Source organism: Peromyscus leucopus, chromosome 23 (genome assembly GCF_004664715.2).
Source record: "Peromyscus leucopus breed LL Stock chromosome 23, UCI_PerLeu_2.1, whole genome shotgun sequence".
In the NCBI taxonomy this organism is placed as follows: Eukaryota; Metazoa; Chordata; class Mammalia; order Rodentia; family Cricetidae; genus Peromyscus; species Peromyscus leucopus.
Window position 1 is genome coordinate 12,621,010 of NC_051082.1, and position 17,836 is coordinate 12,638,845.

The 17,836-nt window shown below is 48.4% G+C and overlaps 1 protein-coding gene across 2 annotated transcripts in view; it reads left to right on the forward strand.

The window, feature by feature from the left end:
- Window positions 1–3,511: 3,511 nt before the first annotated feature.
- Window positions 3,512–17,836, forward strand: part of Naa25 (N-alpha-acetyltransferase 25, NatB auxiliary subunit) — a 54,470-nt gene continuing 40,145 nt past the window's right edge. The window contains exons 1-4 of one of the 2 annotated variants that reach the window (XM_028855639.2): window positions 3,512–3,616; window positions 13,310–13,395; window positions 15,279–15,417; window positions 17,290–17,408. In XM_028855639.2, the coding sequence (XP_028711472.1) occupies window positions 3,559–3,616; window positions 13,310–13,395; window positions 15,279–15,417; window positions 17,290–17,408 (402 nt within the window). In that variant the 5' untranslated portion in view covers window positions 3,512–3,558. Of the gene's footprint in view, window positions 3,617–3,852; window positions 3,947–13,309; window positions 13,396–15,278; window positions 15,418–17,289; window positions 17,409–17,836 lie in introns of those variants that run through there. The other variant, XM_037198673.1, reaches the window with a different exon arrangement.

The following is a 17,836-nucleotide window of genomic DNA, read 5'->3' on the forward strand; positions in this document are numbered from 1 at the left end:
AATTGAACTCAGGACCTCTGGAAGAGCAGTCAGTGCCCTCAACCTCTGAGCCATCTCTCCAGCCCAAGATGCACACTTTAAATTAAAGACATCCCCAGCAAGAATGACTTTGGTTTTTCATCAATTTTCAAGTAACAATGCCATTCTTAGCTCAAGGTTTGTACAAGAAGAAGTGTTAAGCTTATTAGGATTTGGCCAACAGTTTGCCCAGCCTTGATCTCGAGCAGAGTGTTTGGGTCACAGACTTCCCTGTGAATCAGGCTGGCACGGTGGGGCAGGTGTGTAGTCCAGTTTCCTGGATGGCTGAGTGAAGAGGATGGCCTGGACTGCAGAGTAAGTTCAAGGCCAGCCTGGACAACTCAGTGTGGTCCCCTGTCTAAAAATCAAAAGGAAAAGGAGCTCTGGGAATGTGGCTTCGTGGGAGAGCACTCACCCAGCATGGATGAGGATCCAGGTCCAATTTCCCGGAAGCACAAAACCAAACCAAACCAACCATAACAGAACCCCAAGCTAGTGTGGTGACACACAACTGTAGTTCAAGTATTGAGGAAGTCGAGGCAGGAGGATCAGGACTTTGAGGCCAGGCTAGGCTACATGAGACCCTGTCTCAAAAATCCAGAACTGGAAGCTGGAGGGCTAGCCCAGCAGGTAAGAGCACTGTTTGCTCCTCTGGAGGACCAGAGTTTGGTTGCCAGCACCCACACTGTGGCTCAAAACCTGCTGTGACTCAAGTTCCAGGGTATCCGACACACTCTTTTAACCTTTGATAGCAGCGGGCACACACATGTGGCACACAGGCATACATGTAAGCAAGCACTCGTACACATAAAAGAAAAAAAATGGCCCGCGGTGGTGGCACATGACTTTAATCCCAGCACTCAGGAGACAGAGGCAGGCAGGTCTCTGAAAAACCAAAAAGAAAAAAAACCAAAAGACAAGGCTCTGGCTCAGTGGGTAGGAGCCTGATGAACAAGCATGAGGACTTACTTGACTTTGATCTTTATGGAAAGGCCGGGCTTGGCTTAGTGTGTCTTAAGCCTAGTGCTTGGGGTGGGATTGTGAGCTGATAGGGGGATTGCAGGGGACTAGAGGGGCTTGCTGGCTGCCAGCCCAGCGGAAAAACGAGTCAGCTCCAAGTTCAGCTGAGAGACCCTGTCTCAAGTGAATACGGATGGAGAAGGATAGAGTTGGCAGCTGACATTCTCCTCTGGGCTCTTCAGGTACACACACCCACACAGGTGCACACACAGATATTTAAAAAATTCTGTGTACTACTTCAGACCTACTGAGTTAAAAAAAAACTCCGAGCCAGCCGGGCGGCAGTGGCGCACGCCTTTAATCCCAGCACTCGGGAGGCAGAGCCAGGTGGATCTCTGTGAGTTTGAGGCCAGCCTGGTCTATAGAGCGAGATCCAGAACAGGCACCTAAACTACGCAGAGAAACCCTGTCTTTTTTTTTTTTTTTTTAATGTGACAGAGTTAGAATATTCAAGTTCAATGGAGAGGGAAACAGAGTTTGTTTGTTTGTTTTAAAGATTTATTTATTTATTATGGATACAGTATTCTGCCTGCATGTATGCCTGCAGGCCAGAAGAGGGCACCAGATCTCATTACAAATGGTTGTGAGCCACCATGTGGTTGCTGGGAATTGAACTCGGGACCTCTGGAAGAACAGCCAGTGCTCTTAACCTCTGAACCATCTCTCCAGCCCAAAACCCTGTCTTGAAAAACCAGAAAAAAAAAAAAACAAAAAAACAAAAAAAAAAACAGAAAAACCTCTGAGCCTAGGGCAAGTCGTGTGTGGTGTGTGGGTGCTGATTCTGGTGTGTATTTCATTTGGATGTAAACTTTTTTAAAACTAAAGCATTTCTTTATTTATGTGTATGAGTATTGTGTCTGTGCACCACTGGCATGCAGTGCCTAGAGGTCAGAAGAGGGCCTCAGATCCATTGGAACTAGAGTTACTAGAGTTACAGACAGTTGTGGTGCTGGGACTTGAACCTGGGTCCTCTTTTTTTTTTTTTTTTTTTTTTTTTTGGTTTTTCTCTGTGCAGCCCTGGCTGTCCTGGAACTCACTCTGTAGACCAGGCTGGCCTCAAACACACAGATCCTCCTGCCTTTGCTTCCTGAGTGCTGGGACTAAAGGGGTGTGCCTCTAGTATCTGCTTTTTTAGGTGCTTGTCACCATGCCTGATCTAACCAACATCCACATGGTACAGGGAGAGAACTGTTCTTTCACCCTGTCCCCCACATTTACAGTGAGTGCCCCCACACATATACACAGACAGACACACACATGAAATAGCCAATCTTAAGCCTTCAAAACTTAAAAGTTGACTCATTAAAAGTCATACATATGTATAAATACTATGTATACATTGTGTATACATAGTATACATTGTGTAATGTTTTAAATCCCTACACCAAATCACTTCAACATGTATCATTTCTTCTCTCTCTCCCTTTTCTTTTGAGACAGGGTCTTACTATGTAGCTAGCCCAGACTGGCTTTGACTCTATCCTCTTTTCTTAGCTTCCTCAGGGCCGGGGTTATAGGTATGTATACACCTTATATACCACTACTCAGTGGCTTCGAAAAAAGCGACTGGTTTCACTTCTCTGTACAAGTGTCAGGGCAGCCAAGTTGTAACATGCCGCTGGAGAAGAGGCACCGTGAATTGAGGGCAAAATTGTTGGTGCAAAGAGGAAGATTTATATGAAATGTCAGCAAACAAAATTGCAGGCAACCACCTGATATGAAAACTTTTTTTTCCTTTTCTCTCTCTCTCTTTCCCTTCCTCCCTTCCTTTTTTTTTTTTTTTTTTTTTTTTTTTTTTTGAGACAGGATCTCTACCAAGCCTTAGCTGTCCTGGAACTCAGTCTGTAGCCCAGGCTGGCCTCGAACTCACAGAGATCCGCCTGGCTCTGCCTCCCGAGTGCTGGGATTAAAGGTCTGCACCTTAAGCTCCTTGCAGTTCTTGACGCCTAAAATGACTTGGTAAATCATTAGCATTCGTAACCTTGTGTGGTGTGACTAAACCTGTAAAGAAGAAAGGTAATGATAACGTCTCGCGCCTTCTGAATATTAAACTATCTAATTAAAGCAGCTTTCACTAGTGTCTGGACACACACGGGAACTGAGTTCAGGGAAGGGGCTCGCCAACTTTATGTAGTTTCACTCTTGAGCAAGCTCTCCTTTCTCAGAACTCCTCCAGGGGTTCCCGGCAGCTCCCGAATCAAAGCCAAGACCAACTGGTTCTTCAAGATGTAGCGTCAACGGAATTAAGTCGCTTTGTCGCTTTCCACGCCTCTCCGAGCTCTCGAGGGGAAAAGCCTTCCACACCATCAACCGCCCCTGGGGTCCAGGTTATTCCACCGGCAGAAATCAAACCCCAGCGCCAATTAAAGGGGAGGCGAGCTTCCCCTTCTGCGCAGGCGTGCTCCGTCGCAGCGCCCCTCCGCTATCGCGATACACCGGCGAGATCGACGCTGGCCCTTTAACGGCCCCTTCCCCGGAGGCCGCCAGGCGCGTGCGCACTGCGGTTCTGCGCTTGTCATCATGGCGACGCGGGGCCATGTGCAGGACCCTAACGACCGGCGCCTCCGGCCCATTTACGGTGAGTCCCTGGAGCCGGCCTGCTGGCCAGTGCGGCCAGCCGAGGCCTGCCCTGCCCCGGGCGAAGGCCCAGGAGCGCCGCCGGGGGCGCGCGCGGTGTGGGGCGGCGAGGGGGGCGGGCCGCGCGGGGCGCGCTAGGCCGCAGCCTCGGCCTCGCGTAGGCTCCGGCCGGGCGAAGCTCGTCCCTTGAGGTGGCCTCGGCGGGGGCGCGCCGCTGTCGGGACGCGCCTTTCCAGCGAGATCAGCGCCACTGCCCCTAGGTCGCTTTCATCCAGCCGCTCCCGGGGAGGCCGTGCTCGCTCTTGCAGGTGACAACCGGCCCCGGCGTGAGGTGGGAGCGCCTTCCCTAAGGGGCGATGCCCCGGGGATAGTGGGTTCGGTTAACTGGGATAAGGACCCGGGGTTTGTCGGACTGGGTGTCTCGTCTGGTGCACGTGGAGAAACTGAGGCCCAGAGAAGGGAAAGGGGGCCGATGCAAGGTCACCCAGCTCGAACCCCATCCTCAGGCTCCCCGCTGCAGGAACAGCTGCTCTGGGCACACGTGGGTGGCGGGGGGGGGGAGGGGGTCGCGGGCCCGGAATAGCGGGGAAGAGCTGGCAGTCGCTGGTGTCGGAGGTGCGGGCCGGGCTGCCGGGAGGGTTTTCCTTTCGGCCCCGGGTCGGAGGTTTTTCTCTGCAGCTTGCCTTCCGCGTGCTCAGTAGGTTTCCCCCCTCCCCACGGCGCTCGCCCCGAACCCCACAGGCTTGAAAAGATGGACCCTGATGTCGTCTTCCTAACCCTGGTGGGGATGAAAGAGTGACAGAATCGAGTCAGAAACACTTGGCAATAACTGAGCTGGTCTGTTATTGGAAGTGGTTCCTTTTTGCGTTGCTTTTTCCTCGTTGATGGTTGTCTGGTCTGGTCTCCGATAATGATGGGGAAGCCTCAAGGTCAGTCAGTGGTTTCTGCTAAAGTAGACCTCTCACGCTTTCAGCGTGGCACTGCGTTTTGGCTTTTTAATTTGTTTTTAGGTTTTTTTTTTTTTTTTTCCCCTTGGCAGAGTGGTCGCTTGTGTTTCTAGCAAGTTGGTACTTGCCCTTTTTTTCTTTGTCCTTCACCTTTTTTTTTTTTCCTTCCTCTCTTTTCCACTATTTTACATCTCTGGGTATTTTGCCTTCATGGTGTCGGTGCGCCTGGTGTTCATTCCTGGTGCCCAAAGAGGGCATTAGGATCCCCTAGAACCGGAGTTACAGACTATGGTAAGCCACCTTGTGGGTGCTGGGACTCTTAAGTGGGGTCCTTTGGAAGAGTAGCCAGTGCTCTTAAAAACTGAGCCTTAACCGGGTTGGGCGGTGGTGGTGCAGGCCTTTAATCCCAGCAGAGTCATGGGGATCTCTGTGAGTTCGAGGCCAACCTTGTCTACAGAGTTGAGTTCCAGGACAGGCTCCAAAGCTATACAGAGAAACCCTGTCTGGAAAAACAAGACAAAACAAAAACCAAAACCTGAGCCTTCTTTCCAGCTTCTTTTCTTTCTCAATTTTTTTTTTTTTTTTTTTTTTGAGAAGATCATACTATGTAGCCCTTGGCTGACCTGGAACTCACAGAGATCACCTGCTTTCTGCCTCCTCAGTGCAGGAATTAAAGACTCACCACCATTACACTGGCTTTGTGTTGTTTTTTTGAGACTGGGTTGTTTTTTTTTTTTTTTTTTTTTGCCTAACCTTGACTGTCCTGGAACTCATTCTGTAGACCAGGCTGGCCTCGAACTCACAGAGATCCACCTTGCTCTGCCTCCCGAGTGCTGGGATTAAAGGTCTGCGCCACCACCTCTCAGTGGTCATAATTTTATATATGTGTTTGATGCATTTTTTAAATTACACTTGTTGAAGAAATATGTTTTGGGTGGGTGTGGTGGGTGTGGTCACACAATGGTACTGCGTGTCTGTGGAGTTCAGAGGACACCTTGCAAGAGGGAGTTGGTCTTCTCCTATCATGTGGATTCTGGGATTAAATTCAGGTTGTCAGGAGTGGCAGCAAGCACCTTCACCTGCAGAGGCATCTTGCTGGCCCTTAGGTGCTGTGTTGTGTGATGGCTTACCTTCACATTACCTGTTTCTAGCGTTGTGGCCCTGTACACTGAATGATAATGAAAGAAGGTTCAGAACAGCCAGTCTGTTATGATAAGGTTCTTAAGTCAGTCAGTATCCTTTTGCCTTACCTGGGCTTTATCTTGTTTAATCTCACAGATTCTCACACACACACACACATACACACACACACACACACCCCTAAACAGCTGGAGAAACAAGTTTTATTGCTCTTATGTATTTCTCTAGGGCTAATACTTCCTGAACTTGGGTTTGAACTCCAGGTACTATGTCTTTTTTCGTTTTTTCCAGACAGGGTTTCACTGTGTAGCCCTGGCTGTCCTGGAACTCATTCTGCAGGCCAGGCTGGCCTCAAACTCATAGAGATCCACCTGCCTCTGCCTCCCGAGTGCTGGGATTAAGGGTATGGTCCACCGTGGCCCAGCCCAAGCACACTGTCTTAACTAATCACTGTGCTAGAAATTGCATCACTTTGATTTGCCGTAGACCACAGAGGCAAGAGCTAGCAGAAGAAAGCCTCAGAATCCCCATTGCTGCACATTCTTCTGCCTTTGCAGAAGGCAGAGACGTCCCTGTGTAGACCAGGCTAGCCTCTGGCTTGCAGCTGCCCTTCTGCTTCTGGGTAATAGAAAGTAAACCTAAATTTAGGGTTCATGGTTTGTGAATCACACCCTTACACAGACACCGCCTGCAGACTTCTCCTTTTTCTGAACTTTTACAAAAGACTCAAAACTTAAGAATAATTAGATTCATAACATTGTTCTTGAAGAGCAAGGAGAACACTGTTGGTCTTACATTCAGTTACAATTAATAGTGTTTTGAATTGTTCAATAAAAAACATGATTTCACATTGCCAAACATCAGGATGTATTTATTAACCAGAAGTGACAGGACATATTCTCAAAGCTGAAGTCTGAATTATGTAGCTTTTGTTCCAGCTAGTGGAGAGAGTGGAGGAGGGTTTCTGAGGGACTAATATGAAGTGGCAGTAGGCCTTGCCGCAGCCTTTAGAGCGCCTGGATTTTGTTGTTCAAACACATTGATGCTCCTAAACAACGGCTAATCCTTAAATCCAGGCTGTACTAGCTGACCGATGAGCAAGTTCATCATCGTGGAGCTCAGCCATGGCCTGATGTTCGCAAACTGCATTAGCTGAGGGCTGGTCACTGTAGGAACCGAAGGCTGGATGGGTTAGAGGGCTGGTCACTGTAGGAACCGAAGGCTGGACGGGTTAGGGGGCTGGTCACTGTAGGAACCGAAGGCTGGATGGGTTAGAGGGCTGGTCACTGTAGGAACCGAAGGCAGGACAGGTTAGAGGGCTGGTCACTGTAGGAACCGAAGGCAGGACAGGTTAGAGGGCTGGTCACTGTAGGAACCGAAGGCAGGACAGGTTAGAGGGCTGGTCACTGTAGGAACCGAAGGCTGGACGGGTTAGAGGGCTGGTCACTGTAGGAACCGAAGGCTGGATGGGTTAGAGGGCTGGTCACTGTAGGAACCGAAGGCAGGACAGGTTAGAGGGCTGGTCACTGTAGGAACCGAAGGCAGGACAGGTTAGAGGGCTGGTCACTGTAGGAACCGAAGGCTGGACGGGTTAGAGGGCTTGTCACTGTAGGAACCGAAGGCTGGACGGGTTAGAGGGCTGGTCACTGTAGGAACCGAAGGCTGGACGGGTTAGAGGGCTGGTCATTCACTGTAGGAACCGAAGGCAGGACAGGTTAGAGGGCTGGTCACTGTAGGAACCGAAGGCTGGACGGGTTAGAGGGCTGGTCACTCACTGTAGGAACCGAAGGCTGGACGCGTTAGCAGACTCAGCGTGGTAGGAGGGAGTGGTGGGGCTGGGGTTGAACACAGGCTTCCACAGTCCAGACTGGAGCTCCCTAAGTTGCTCACGCTGGTCTCAAACTCCAGACCTTCCTGTCTCAGTCACATGAGTGCTTAGATTAAAGGCTAGAGCCACCCCATCCCCCTGCCTTTTTGAAATGACCTCTTGCTGGGTAGTTCTCACCGGTTGTCACTTGGTTTGCGTGGGTGAGCACAGTGCTTTTTACTACTACCATTCCCACTGATGGCTGCCAAGCCTGTTCATCTGAGTTCCGTCCTGGGGACGCTCATGGTGTTAGGAGTTAGGACCCTCATGGTGTTAGTTAGGAGAGAACCAGCGCTCGAGAGTTGTCCTCTGACTTCCATGCACAGCACCAACCCGTGAACACACACATACACACACACAGTCCTTTGTTCTAATCTGTTGTGCGTCCAGTCTTGTCTTCTCCAGGTCAGGTGTAGCATGAAGCCAGCAGGCTCTCCAGTGACAGTCGCTTCTTTCGGGACTTGGGCTGTCTCCCTAGGATGTCTGGTCAAATCTTAGGGCAGGTGATTCCTCTGCTGTAGCTCATTAATAAAAACTGGAAGTGCTCAGTCAAGGGGGATAGTTATTCTGAGTCTTTTGTTGGGTAGTATTAACTGTGTGAGTCCCAGAAGTAACAAGGTATCATTCTGTTTGTGGGGATGGGTGTGAGTGTGTCTACATGTGGAGGCCAGAAGTCAGCCTTCGGTGTCATCCCTCAAGCACCATCTACCTGGCTTTTTTTTTAACTCTGGGTCTCTTTATGGCTTGGCGCTTGCCAGATAGTTTAGACTAGCGGAGCCCCTGAGCGACTGACCTGTCTCTGCCTGTCTCTCCAGCACTGGGATTATGAATACATGCTACTGTAGTTATCCTCATGTTTGCATGATGGACACGTGACCTCCCGAGCTGTTTTACCAGCCCCTGCTTAGACTTTCTGTAGAAAGTCCACTTGGTACAGCATCCTTTCTTCTGTAGTAAAAGCCATGTCTAAAGCCGGGCGGTGGTGGCGCACGCCTTTAATCCCAGCACTCGGGAGGCAGAGGCAGGCGGATCTCTGAGTTCGAGGCCAGCCTGGGCTACCGAGTGAGTTCCAGGAAAGGCGCAAAGCTACATAGAGAAACCCTGTCTCAAAAAACCAAGAAAAAAAAAAAAGCCATGTCTAGATGGGGTGTGGCTCAGTGATTAGTGTCTGACTGGTGTGTGCAGGCTACAGTTCAGTGTCCAGCACTGGAGCAGGGAGAAAAAGAAAACAATTCTTGAAAAAGTTCTACGTGGGATAGAGGATAGTAGAATCACAGTCACGAGAGAGAGACCTACCTGCTAACCCTTTAACCTTTTTTTTTTTTTTTTTGGTTTTTCGAGACAGGGTTTCTCTGTGTAACTTTGCGCTTTTCCTGGAACTCACTTGGTAGTCCAGGCTGGCCTCGAACTCACAGAGATCTGCCTGGCTCTGCCTCCCGAGTGCTGGGATTAAAGGCGTGCGCCACCACCGCCCAGCTAACCCTTTAACCTTTACAAGTTTTTTTTTTTTTTTTTTTACCATAATGTGTATTACTGCTCTAATACACACACACACACACACACACACACATTTTTTGAGAGTGACTCATAAAGCCCAGGGTGACCTAGAACTTGCTATATAGCTAAGGATGACCCTGAACTTCCGATTCTCGTGCCTCTTGTCAGCTTCATTGACTGCACAGACATTTATTTAGTAGCTGTGTTTGTGCTGAAGGCTCTGAAAAGTGTGGCTTGCCCCGAGATCATGTGGGCATCTGGGCTCTTAGGAGCAGGTCTCGAAACAGCCTTGTGGATGTAATGTTCTACTTTGAATGTGGAATGAGGGAAATAGTGATGAAGAGCCCTAGAGTATGGCCTGCTTAGGACACAATCAGAAGACTTCTGTGGTGGGATTTAGAGAGGCTAGAGTGGAGTGGAACCAGGGAGTGGAGGAACAAGGACTTGCTTTGTAAGCTGTTCCAAGGACCAGGAAGCCTGTTTTGGTTTTTCTTTGAGAGGTTTGCCTTTATTTATTTTTTGAGACGGTTTCATATAGCCCAGGTTGCACACAGTCTAGCTTTGTAGCCAGGGAAGACCTTCAACTCCCAACTTTCCTGCCTCTCCCTCCCTGAATGCTGGGGTTGTAGATGGCTGAGCTCTTGTTCTGGTTTAAAAGGCAGTAGAGAACACTGAGGGAGTTAACCATTTATCAGGCTTTTGTTTTAAGAGAGCTCAGAATATTGGGTAGCAAATAGGGTTATGTGGTGATATATTGTGTACCCTTATAGAATTTGCCAGAAGATCAGAGAAACAAAGAACAAGCTACTGCCCTGTCTTACCTCCAGGACTCCTCAGTCTGAAAAGGTTTCAGTTCCTGTTTCCTCAGGCCTTATATACCTTTCTCCTCCCAGCCATCACTTCCTTCTTAGTGCTGGGATTAAAGGCTGTGTGCTTCCCAAATACTGGTAGCAGAGGCATGAGATCTTAAGTGCTGGGATTAAAGGCATGTGATTCCCAAGTATTGGGATTAAAGGTGTGTGCCACTACTGCCTGGCATCTATGTTTAGTCTAGTGGCTTGTTATGTTCTCTGATCTTGAGGCAAATTTTATTAAGGTACACAATATATCACCGCAGGGTTAGATTTTTTTTCAGGATTAGTATTTTTAATGTATTATTACTACTACTACTACTACTACTACTACTTTAATTATTGTTGAATGTGTTTGGGTGTTTTGCCTGCACATGTATGTCTGTGCATCTAATGCATACCTGGATACTGTGAAAGGCAGAAGAGGGTGTCGGATTCCCTGGAGTTCCGGCTGGTTGTGAGCTGCCATGTGGGTGAGCAGCCTTATGCACTGAGCATTGCTCCAGCCCCTCTGCCCCCTTTTAAAAGATGGAAAAGCTATTAGGCTTAGTGTGAGTAGATATAGTCCATCCAAGCGGGCAAGGCATGGGGAGTGGTTTATAGTGGTTACAGTGGGGACAAATGAACAGGGCCATGTGGAGACAGACTTTGAACTTGATGACACATCTTGTTTTATGGCCCAGGCTGTCATGGTCCTGAGAGCTGAGATGGCTATCAGGAGGAACCACCATTCCAGACTGGCATTTCTCTTTCTCTCTCTCTCTCTCTCTCTCTCTCTCTCTCTCTCTCTCTCTCTCTCTTTCTTTCTTTCTTGGCTTCTCTGTGTAGCTTTGGAGCTTGTCCTGGAACTCACTCTGTAGACCAGGCTGGCCCCGAACTCATAGAGATTCGCCTGGCTCTGCCTGGCAAGGGATCAAAAGCGTGTACCACCACTACCCAGCTTTTTTTTTTTTTTTTTTTTGAGACAGGATCTCATTCTGTGGCCCTGGCTAGCCTGGAACTTACTATGTAGACCAGACTGGCTTTGAACCCATGCTGTGGACATGTGTACTCCACACTTAAACAAATAAATACATAAGTGTAATATTTTTTTCCCTTTAATCCCAGTGTTTGGGAGGTAGAGGCAGGTAGACCTCTGCCTGGTGCCTGGTGAACATAGCAAGTTCTACCTAGCCAAGACTACAAAGAGACCACTTCTCTAAAAGAAAAAGAAAAGAAAGGGAAAAACAAAAGATAAACAACAAATCAGAAAAAAAAGTTGAAGGTCATCTTTGCTACATAGTTCTGGCCAAGATGCATGAGATCCTATGTCACCCTCCCCCAATAATTATAATCTATATCCTTATTAGTAATGGAAACTTGTATCCCTTGCTGGGAGGAAACAATGAAAACAAATGTCACTAAATTCCTATCTGCATCCTCCTTCTTTAAAAGAAACAAGAAGACTAGGAAAGAGAGCAGGAAGGTGAGAGAAGATGAGGCGGGCCAGGTTGGCTGCAGAGAAGCCTTCTCGTGGGTCCCTGATGTAGGTTCTCTACTCCATCTGTGAGGACCACACACCCGAAAGAATGCCTGTCCTTGGGCTGGTGCTGCCCTGGGAACCCTGTGAAGCTGCACTGTAACCAGTGCCCTTTCTGTCTGTCTGTCTGTCTGTCTGTCTTCCTGCAGACTCATTTGTCAGACTCCTTTTCCTAAGGGGTAGCAGCAGTCCCCAGCCGAACCACAATTACCCTGAATAAGTTTTTAAAAGACTTACTAACTTAGGATATCATAGTACCTGGCCTCTTTTGTTCAAGGGCTATGTGATTTATATTAAAGACTCAGTAATGTAAGTTGAAAACCAACTTTTTCCCCCTTTTTTTGTGACAGGTTTCTCTGTGTAGCCCTGGCTGTCGTGGAACTCGCTCTGTAGACCAGGGTGGCCTCGAACTCACAGGGATTAAAGGAGTGTGCCACCACTACCGGCATCAGACTGATTTTCTTTTGCTCACTGTATTCTTCAGGGCAGACCCTGTTGACTTTGTAGCCATACTAAAGTTGTGGGTCAGAGGAGGGAGGGTCTCTTAGCCTCACCCCACAGACAGACTTCATCAAGGTGCTCCTTTCTTACAAATTTTTATATTTTTTAAGTGTATTTATGTGTATGTAATGTGTCTGCATGGGCGTATAACCCATGTGTGCAGTGCCCAAAGAGGCCAGAATGGGGCATTAGATGCCCTGGAGCAGAAGTTCAAGGGAATTGTGAGGTGCCATGTTAGTGCAGGAACTGACCTCTGGTCCTGTGTAAAAGCAGTAATCACTCCAGTCCCAGCAGGGGATTTTGGATAAAGTAAGATTTTTTTTTTTAAAAGATTTCCTTTCTTATATGAATGAGGAGAGCCTGAAGGTGACATCTTCTTTCATTATCCTGTCTCTATCCTGTGAAGCTTCTGAGTGGAAGGTGTAGAGCAGCCACCGATACCGTAGACTCCGAACAGTTCAGCCTTTCCGTTTGGGCTTGCCCGTGACTTTCTGATGCAGACTTGTAGTGTTGGGGCTAATGGTTACCAGGAAGAAACCCAATTTACCCAGCTTGGGCCACATGTCCACCCTGGGGTAGGCTGCAGTTCTGTGGTTTAGATATGGTGTCACCACGTTCCCAGCCCCAGTGGAGCCCCTTCCCAGAGGCCAGGGGCAGATTGGTCCATCGATTCAGAGTCTTGTCCCCTTCAGAGTGAGTAGTGAGTAGCTTAGTCCTGTCCTCAGGTTTGATTGTTTATCAAATAATCACCCTAACAGTTTGAGCTCCTCAAAGATGAAAAAACAAAAAACAAACAAAACTGGAGCGGTGGCTCAGTGGTTCAGAGCACTGTCTGCTCTTCCAGAGGACCCAGGTTCAATCCCCAGCACCCACATGGCAGCTCACAACTTTCTATAACTCCAGTTTCAGGAGATCTGACACCCTCACACAGGCACACATACAGGCCAAACACCAATGCACATAAAATAAGTTAATTTAAATAAAAAAAGATGACTAGTCTAAGAGAGAGTCTACTTAAAAAAAAAAAAAGATGGTATTGCTATGTATGTATCCCAGGCTGGCCTCAGGCACTCAATTTACAATCCTCAACTGGGGCAGGTGTGAAAGGATGGGGTGGGGTGCTGCACAGTACACACCTGCGATCTCAGCACTTGGGAGTCTGAGGCAAGAAGATCCCAGTGAGTTCAAGGCCAGCCTGGATTACATAGTGAGTCTGAAGCTAACCTGAGCCTCTGCTGCCTGTGTGTGCCACCACTGCCTGGCCCATGGTGTTCTAAATAAAACAGTGAGGGTGGTTCTGAAGGTCTCAAAGGGAGTTGTATTTCTCGTGTGTGTTGGTGAAGGATTATGATACCCTGATTTTTTTTCATAGATTACCTTGATAATGGGAATAATAAAATGGCAATTCAGCAAGCTGATAAACTGTTGAAGAAACACAGAGATCTTCACTGTGCAAAGGTAACTGCATTTGCCCTTTACTTACATCTGTGGGTAATATGATATCTATTTTTTGAGGCAGGGTTTCTGTGTAGTCTAGGCTGGCCTGAAGCTTGATATGTTGACCAAACTGACCTCAGACTCAGAGAGATCCACCTGCTTCTGCCCCCCAAGTGTTGGGATTAAAGGCCTGTGCCACCACACTGGGCTATGATTGTATTTGTAATTCTTTCTCATTTTTGTTTTGTATTTTGTATTGTTTTTTGCTTTGGTTTTTCGAGACAAGGTTTCTCTGTGTAGCCCAGGCTGGCCTCGAACTCACAGAGATCCTCCTGCCTCTGCCTCCTGAGTGCTGGGATTAAAGGCATGGGCCATCACCGCCCGGCGTTTGTATTGTATTTTTGAGACATGGTCTTACGTAATTGAGGACAACTTTGAAGTTCTGATTCTCCTGCTCTGCCCTCCCAGGCCCATTTCTTTCTCCCTCCCTCCCTCCCTTTCTCCCCTGTGGCTGTGCAGATGGCACAGTGCAGAGCATGTAGAAGTCAGAGGAGAAACAAACACCTTTCAGGAGCTGGTTCTCTCCTTCTAGCGTGGCAGTTGCAGGGACAGAAGTCAGGTCACCAGGCTTGTCTGCAGGAGTCTCTGCCCACCGAGCCGGGCTGGCTCCCCAGCTCTCTTGCTTGCTAGCCCTCTCCCCCTCCCTGTGCATTACTTACTGTCCTGAGCACTTTTTTATAGTGCATGGAGAGTACTTCATTGAAGCTTAACTGTGTATATTTTGGGATACTACTTTTTTGGTATTTTCACAATCTTTAAAAAAACAGTATTGGAGCTGGGAAGTGGTGGCACACGCCTTTAATCCCAGCACTCGGGAGGCAGAGCCAGGTGGATCTCTGTGAGTTCGAGGCCAGCATGGGCTACAGAGCGAGATCCAGGACAGGCACCAAAACTACACAGAGAAACCCTGTCTCAAAAAAAAAACCAAACCAAACTAAAAAACCTCCAACAGCATTAGGTACTTATAAACTGGGGTAAGAAGGAGTTTTGAGTTGCTGTTTATCTTCTGTGAGGACAGTTGTAGTTGATCATGCTCAGTGTCCTTGTAGCTTCTGCCTGGGCTTTCTTTGCTCGTGGTTCTGTTTCCTTGTCTGGTGTGTGCATATGTGCACTCATGGGTTTTGGTGCACACATGAGAATACATGGGGAGGCAAAGGTTACATTGTAACGATTTTACAGCCCATGGTATTGGTCTATTCCTTTAATCCCAGCACTTGGGAGGCAGAGGCAAGAGGATCTCTTGAGTTCGAGGCCAGCGTGGTCTAAAGAGTGAGACCCAGGGCAGCTAGGGCTACACCGAGAAACCTTGTCTCAAAAAAAAAAAAAAAAGAAAAAAGATTTTATTATTCATGTATTTGTGTGCATGGCCTCTCCTCTGTGCCTGTGCAGACGAATAGGGCATCAGGTTGCCCAGGGCTGGAGTTAGAGGTGTGTGAGCTGCTTGACATGAATGCTGGCATCCTTAGTTTGGTCTTCATTAGAGACCAGCAAGTGCTCTCCAGCACTGATCCGGCTCTCCATCCCCACCTACTTAGTTATTTATTTTGAGACAGAGTTGCACTGGTCTGGAACCTGCCAAGTAGGTAGGCTGGCCAGCCACTGAGCCCCGAGATCAGCTGCCTCTGCCTTCTCAGCACTGGGATTAGATCGAGTGGTGACCCCTGGGCATTAGGCTCAGCTGTAGTACCTCCAGGGAGCACTTTTTCCGGCCCCGCCCTCACCCCCTCCTGGCTTTTCTGGGATGGGATCTCACTGTGTAGCCCAGGTGCGGCCCTGGGACTCTCTTTATTCTGCCTTAGCTTTTCTTTCCCCATGGAAGCTGATTTTTCTCTTCTTCTTGTCAGGTTCTCAAGGCAATTGGTTTGCAGAGAACAGGAAAACAGGAAGAAGCCTTCACCTTGGCACAGGAGGTGGCTGCCCTTGAGCCCACAGATGACAACTCCCTGCAGGCCTTGACGATCCTCTACCGGGAAATGCACCGGCGTATGTGACTTTCCATGTCCCCCTGACCTGTGTGGATGACAGTAGATAGATGACTGCATTGGTCATGGCCTTTAAAGAGCTTTGCCAGGAAACTTAAATGCATTAGCTCCCTTGACTTGAAATGAGAGTCAAAATGAGTTCCTTCCTTCCTTTTTCTTTTCCTTTTTTTGGAGACAGGATCTTACTGTGTAGCTCTGGCTGGCCTGGAACTCCCAGAGATCCACCTGCCTCTGGCTCCCTACTGCTGGGATTAACGACATATGCCGCCATACTCCAGCCTCATTTGAAGTTCTTAACTATTTCATTATGAAACATTTTGTTTAATGTTCTAGTAAACTTGATGAGTCATAATGAACACTCATGAAGTGATCCTGTAATTAGGAAGTAGAACATTGTTGGGTGGTAAGATGGCTCAGGTACAAACTGCCATGCAGACTGCAGCCTGAGTTCAGTCCTCTGCGCCACAGTGGAAGGAGAGAAGAGACTTCCAGAGTTGTCCTCCAGCCACCACGTGTCTGCTGTGCACACTCCTCACCCACACGGCTGCTGTGCACACTCCTCACCCACACGGCTGCTGTGCACACTCTCCTCACCCACGTGTCTGCTGTGCACACTCCTCACAGGGGTTGCTCATTCCTTGACGCCGTCACAGCTAGGAGTAGAATTGTTGTAGCAGAGAGGGTTTGTTTCACTTGAAGATAAAGAAAGACAATGTTGACTCTTCTGTGATACTGGGGATCAAACCCAGGACCTCACACATGCTGAGCAAGTGCTCAGCCCCTAAGCTGCACTCTCGGTCCTCAACTTGTTTTTTATTTTGAGCTCAGACTCACTAACTAGCCAGGGTGGCCTTGAACTCAGTCCACAGGCATGCCTTCCTTTAGCTTGCTGTCTCTCAGCTTCAGCCTTCCAAAGGCTGGGATCATAGGCCTGCACTGCACACGTGGTTGCTTTGGGTGTCAGTGAACGCTGTAATCAAGACCTTCCTTTTAGTCAGGGTCTAACACAGCAGCAGAATCAGTGCTCAGATGGGGGGTGGAGGGAGGCAGACTGTTGAGGGCGAGACCTGCAGAGAGGCTTGTGATTTGAACTGGGTCCTTGCCTGGCACTGGTACTCCATAGGGTTTACTGAGTGGAAGAGGACAGAAGAAGCTGGGCAGTGGGACATGCCAGGGGACCCTGAAGAACTACAGTTGATGTCACTACCAGGTGAAGGGCTCGAGGAGAGCGTTTGGAAGGAGACAGGCCAGGGCGAGTTCATGGCACAGAGAGGAGGAGGTGTGACTAACCCATGCTTCATCAAAACAACACTTAAAGCCAGATGTGGTGGCGCACACCTTTAGTCCCAGCACTTGGAGAGGCAGAGGCAGGCAGATCTCCATGAGTTTGAGGCCAGCCTGGTCTACAAAGCAAGTTCCAGGACAACCAGGGAAACAGGGAAAACCTGTCTTGAAAAACCAAAATCAAACAAACAGAAACAACCAACCAACCAAAAACAACAACAACAAAATAAAAACCCAACAACACTTAAGCAGAAGAGCAGTGCTCAGATGGGGCAGTACTCCCTATCCTCTAGTGGTGGGGGACCCCCTTAACCCAGTGGTTCTCAGCCTGTGGGTGGAGACCTATTTGGATGTCAAACGACCCCTTCACAGAGGTCACAGTCAGATGTCTTCCATATCAGATATTTATGTTATAATTCATAACAGTGGCAAAACTGCAGTTATGAAGTAGCAACAAAAGTAATTTTATGGTTGGGGTCACCACAGCTAAAGGCCTTAGAAAGGTTGAGAGTACCTGTTTTAGCCAAACAAAGAGCGTTAGGATTTTCTCTCATGGAAGCAAAACCCAATCTTGCTTCTCTTCTTCTAGCGGAGTTAGTCACAAAGCTTTATGAGGCAGCTGTGAAGAAGGTTCCCAACAGCGAGGAGTATCACTCTCATCTCTTCATGGCCTACGCCAGAGTGGGCGAGTACAAGAAGATGCAGCAGGTAACCGAATGCACAGGCTTCTGGGTACAGGACCAGCACCAAACCAAGGCTCTGATGTGATTGAGCTGCTGTGGGGGTGGGGTGGGGTGGTAATCAGCCGGTTACATAGTCTTCAAGGCCTTGAAATGCTTTACTTGGGGGCGTTGATGTGTTTGCTCTGGTTTGCTGTCAGCTTTAGATTGCTCCCAGGTGACATTGCTGTTGAGTGAATAGGAGAAATCAGAGCACAGAATAGACAGCTGCTCTAAAGTTTACATCCAGTTAATTGTGCTGCTTTAGCCTTCTGAGAGTAAAGAAATTCACCAGGGGAGAAGTCCCCATGGCTGAAATTTGTAATTCTTGCTTTCCAGGGGTGGCTTGTTGGTCAGATTTTAGGGTTCTTTGTGTACGTTTGGAGAATGTTAGGCTAAAATTTATTCTCTGTTTTT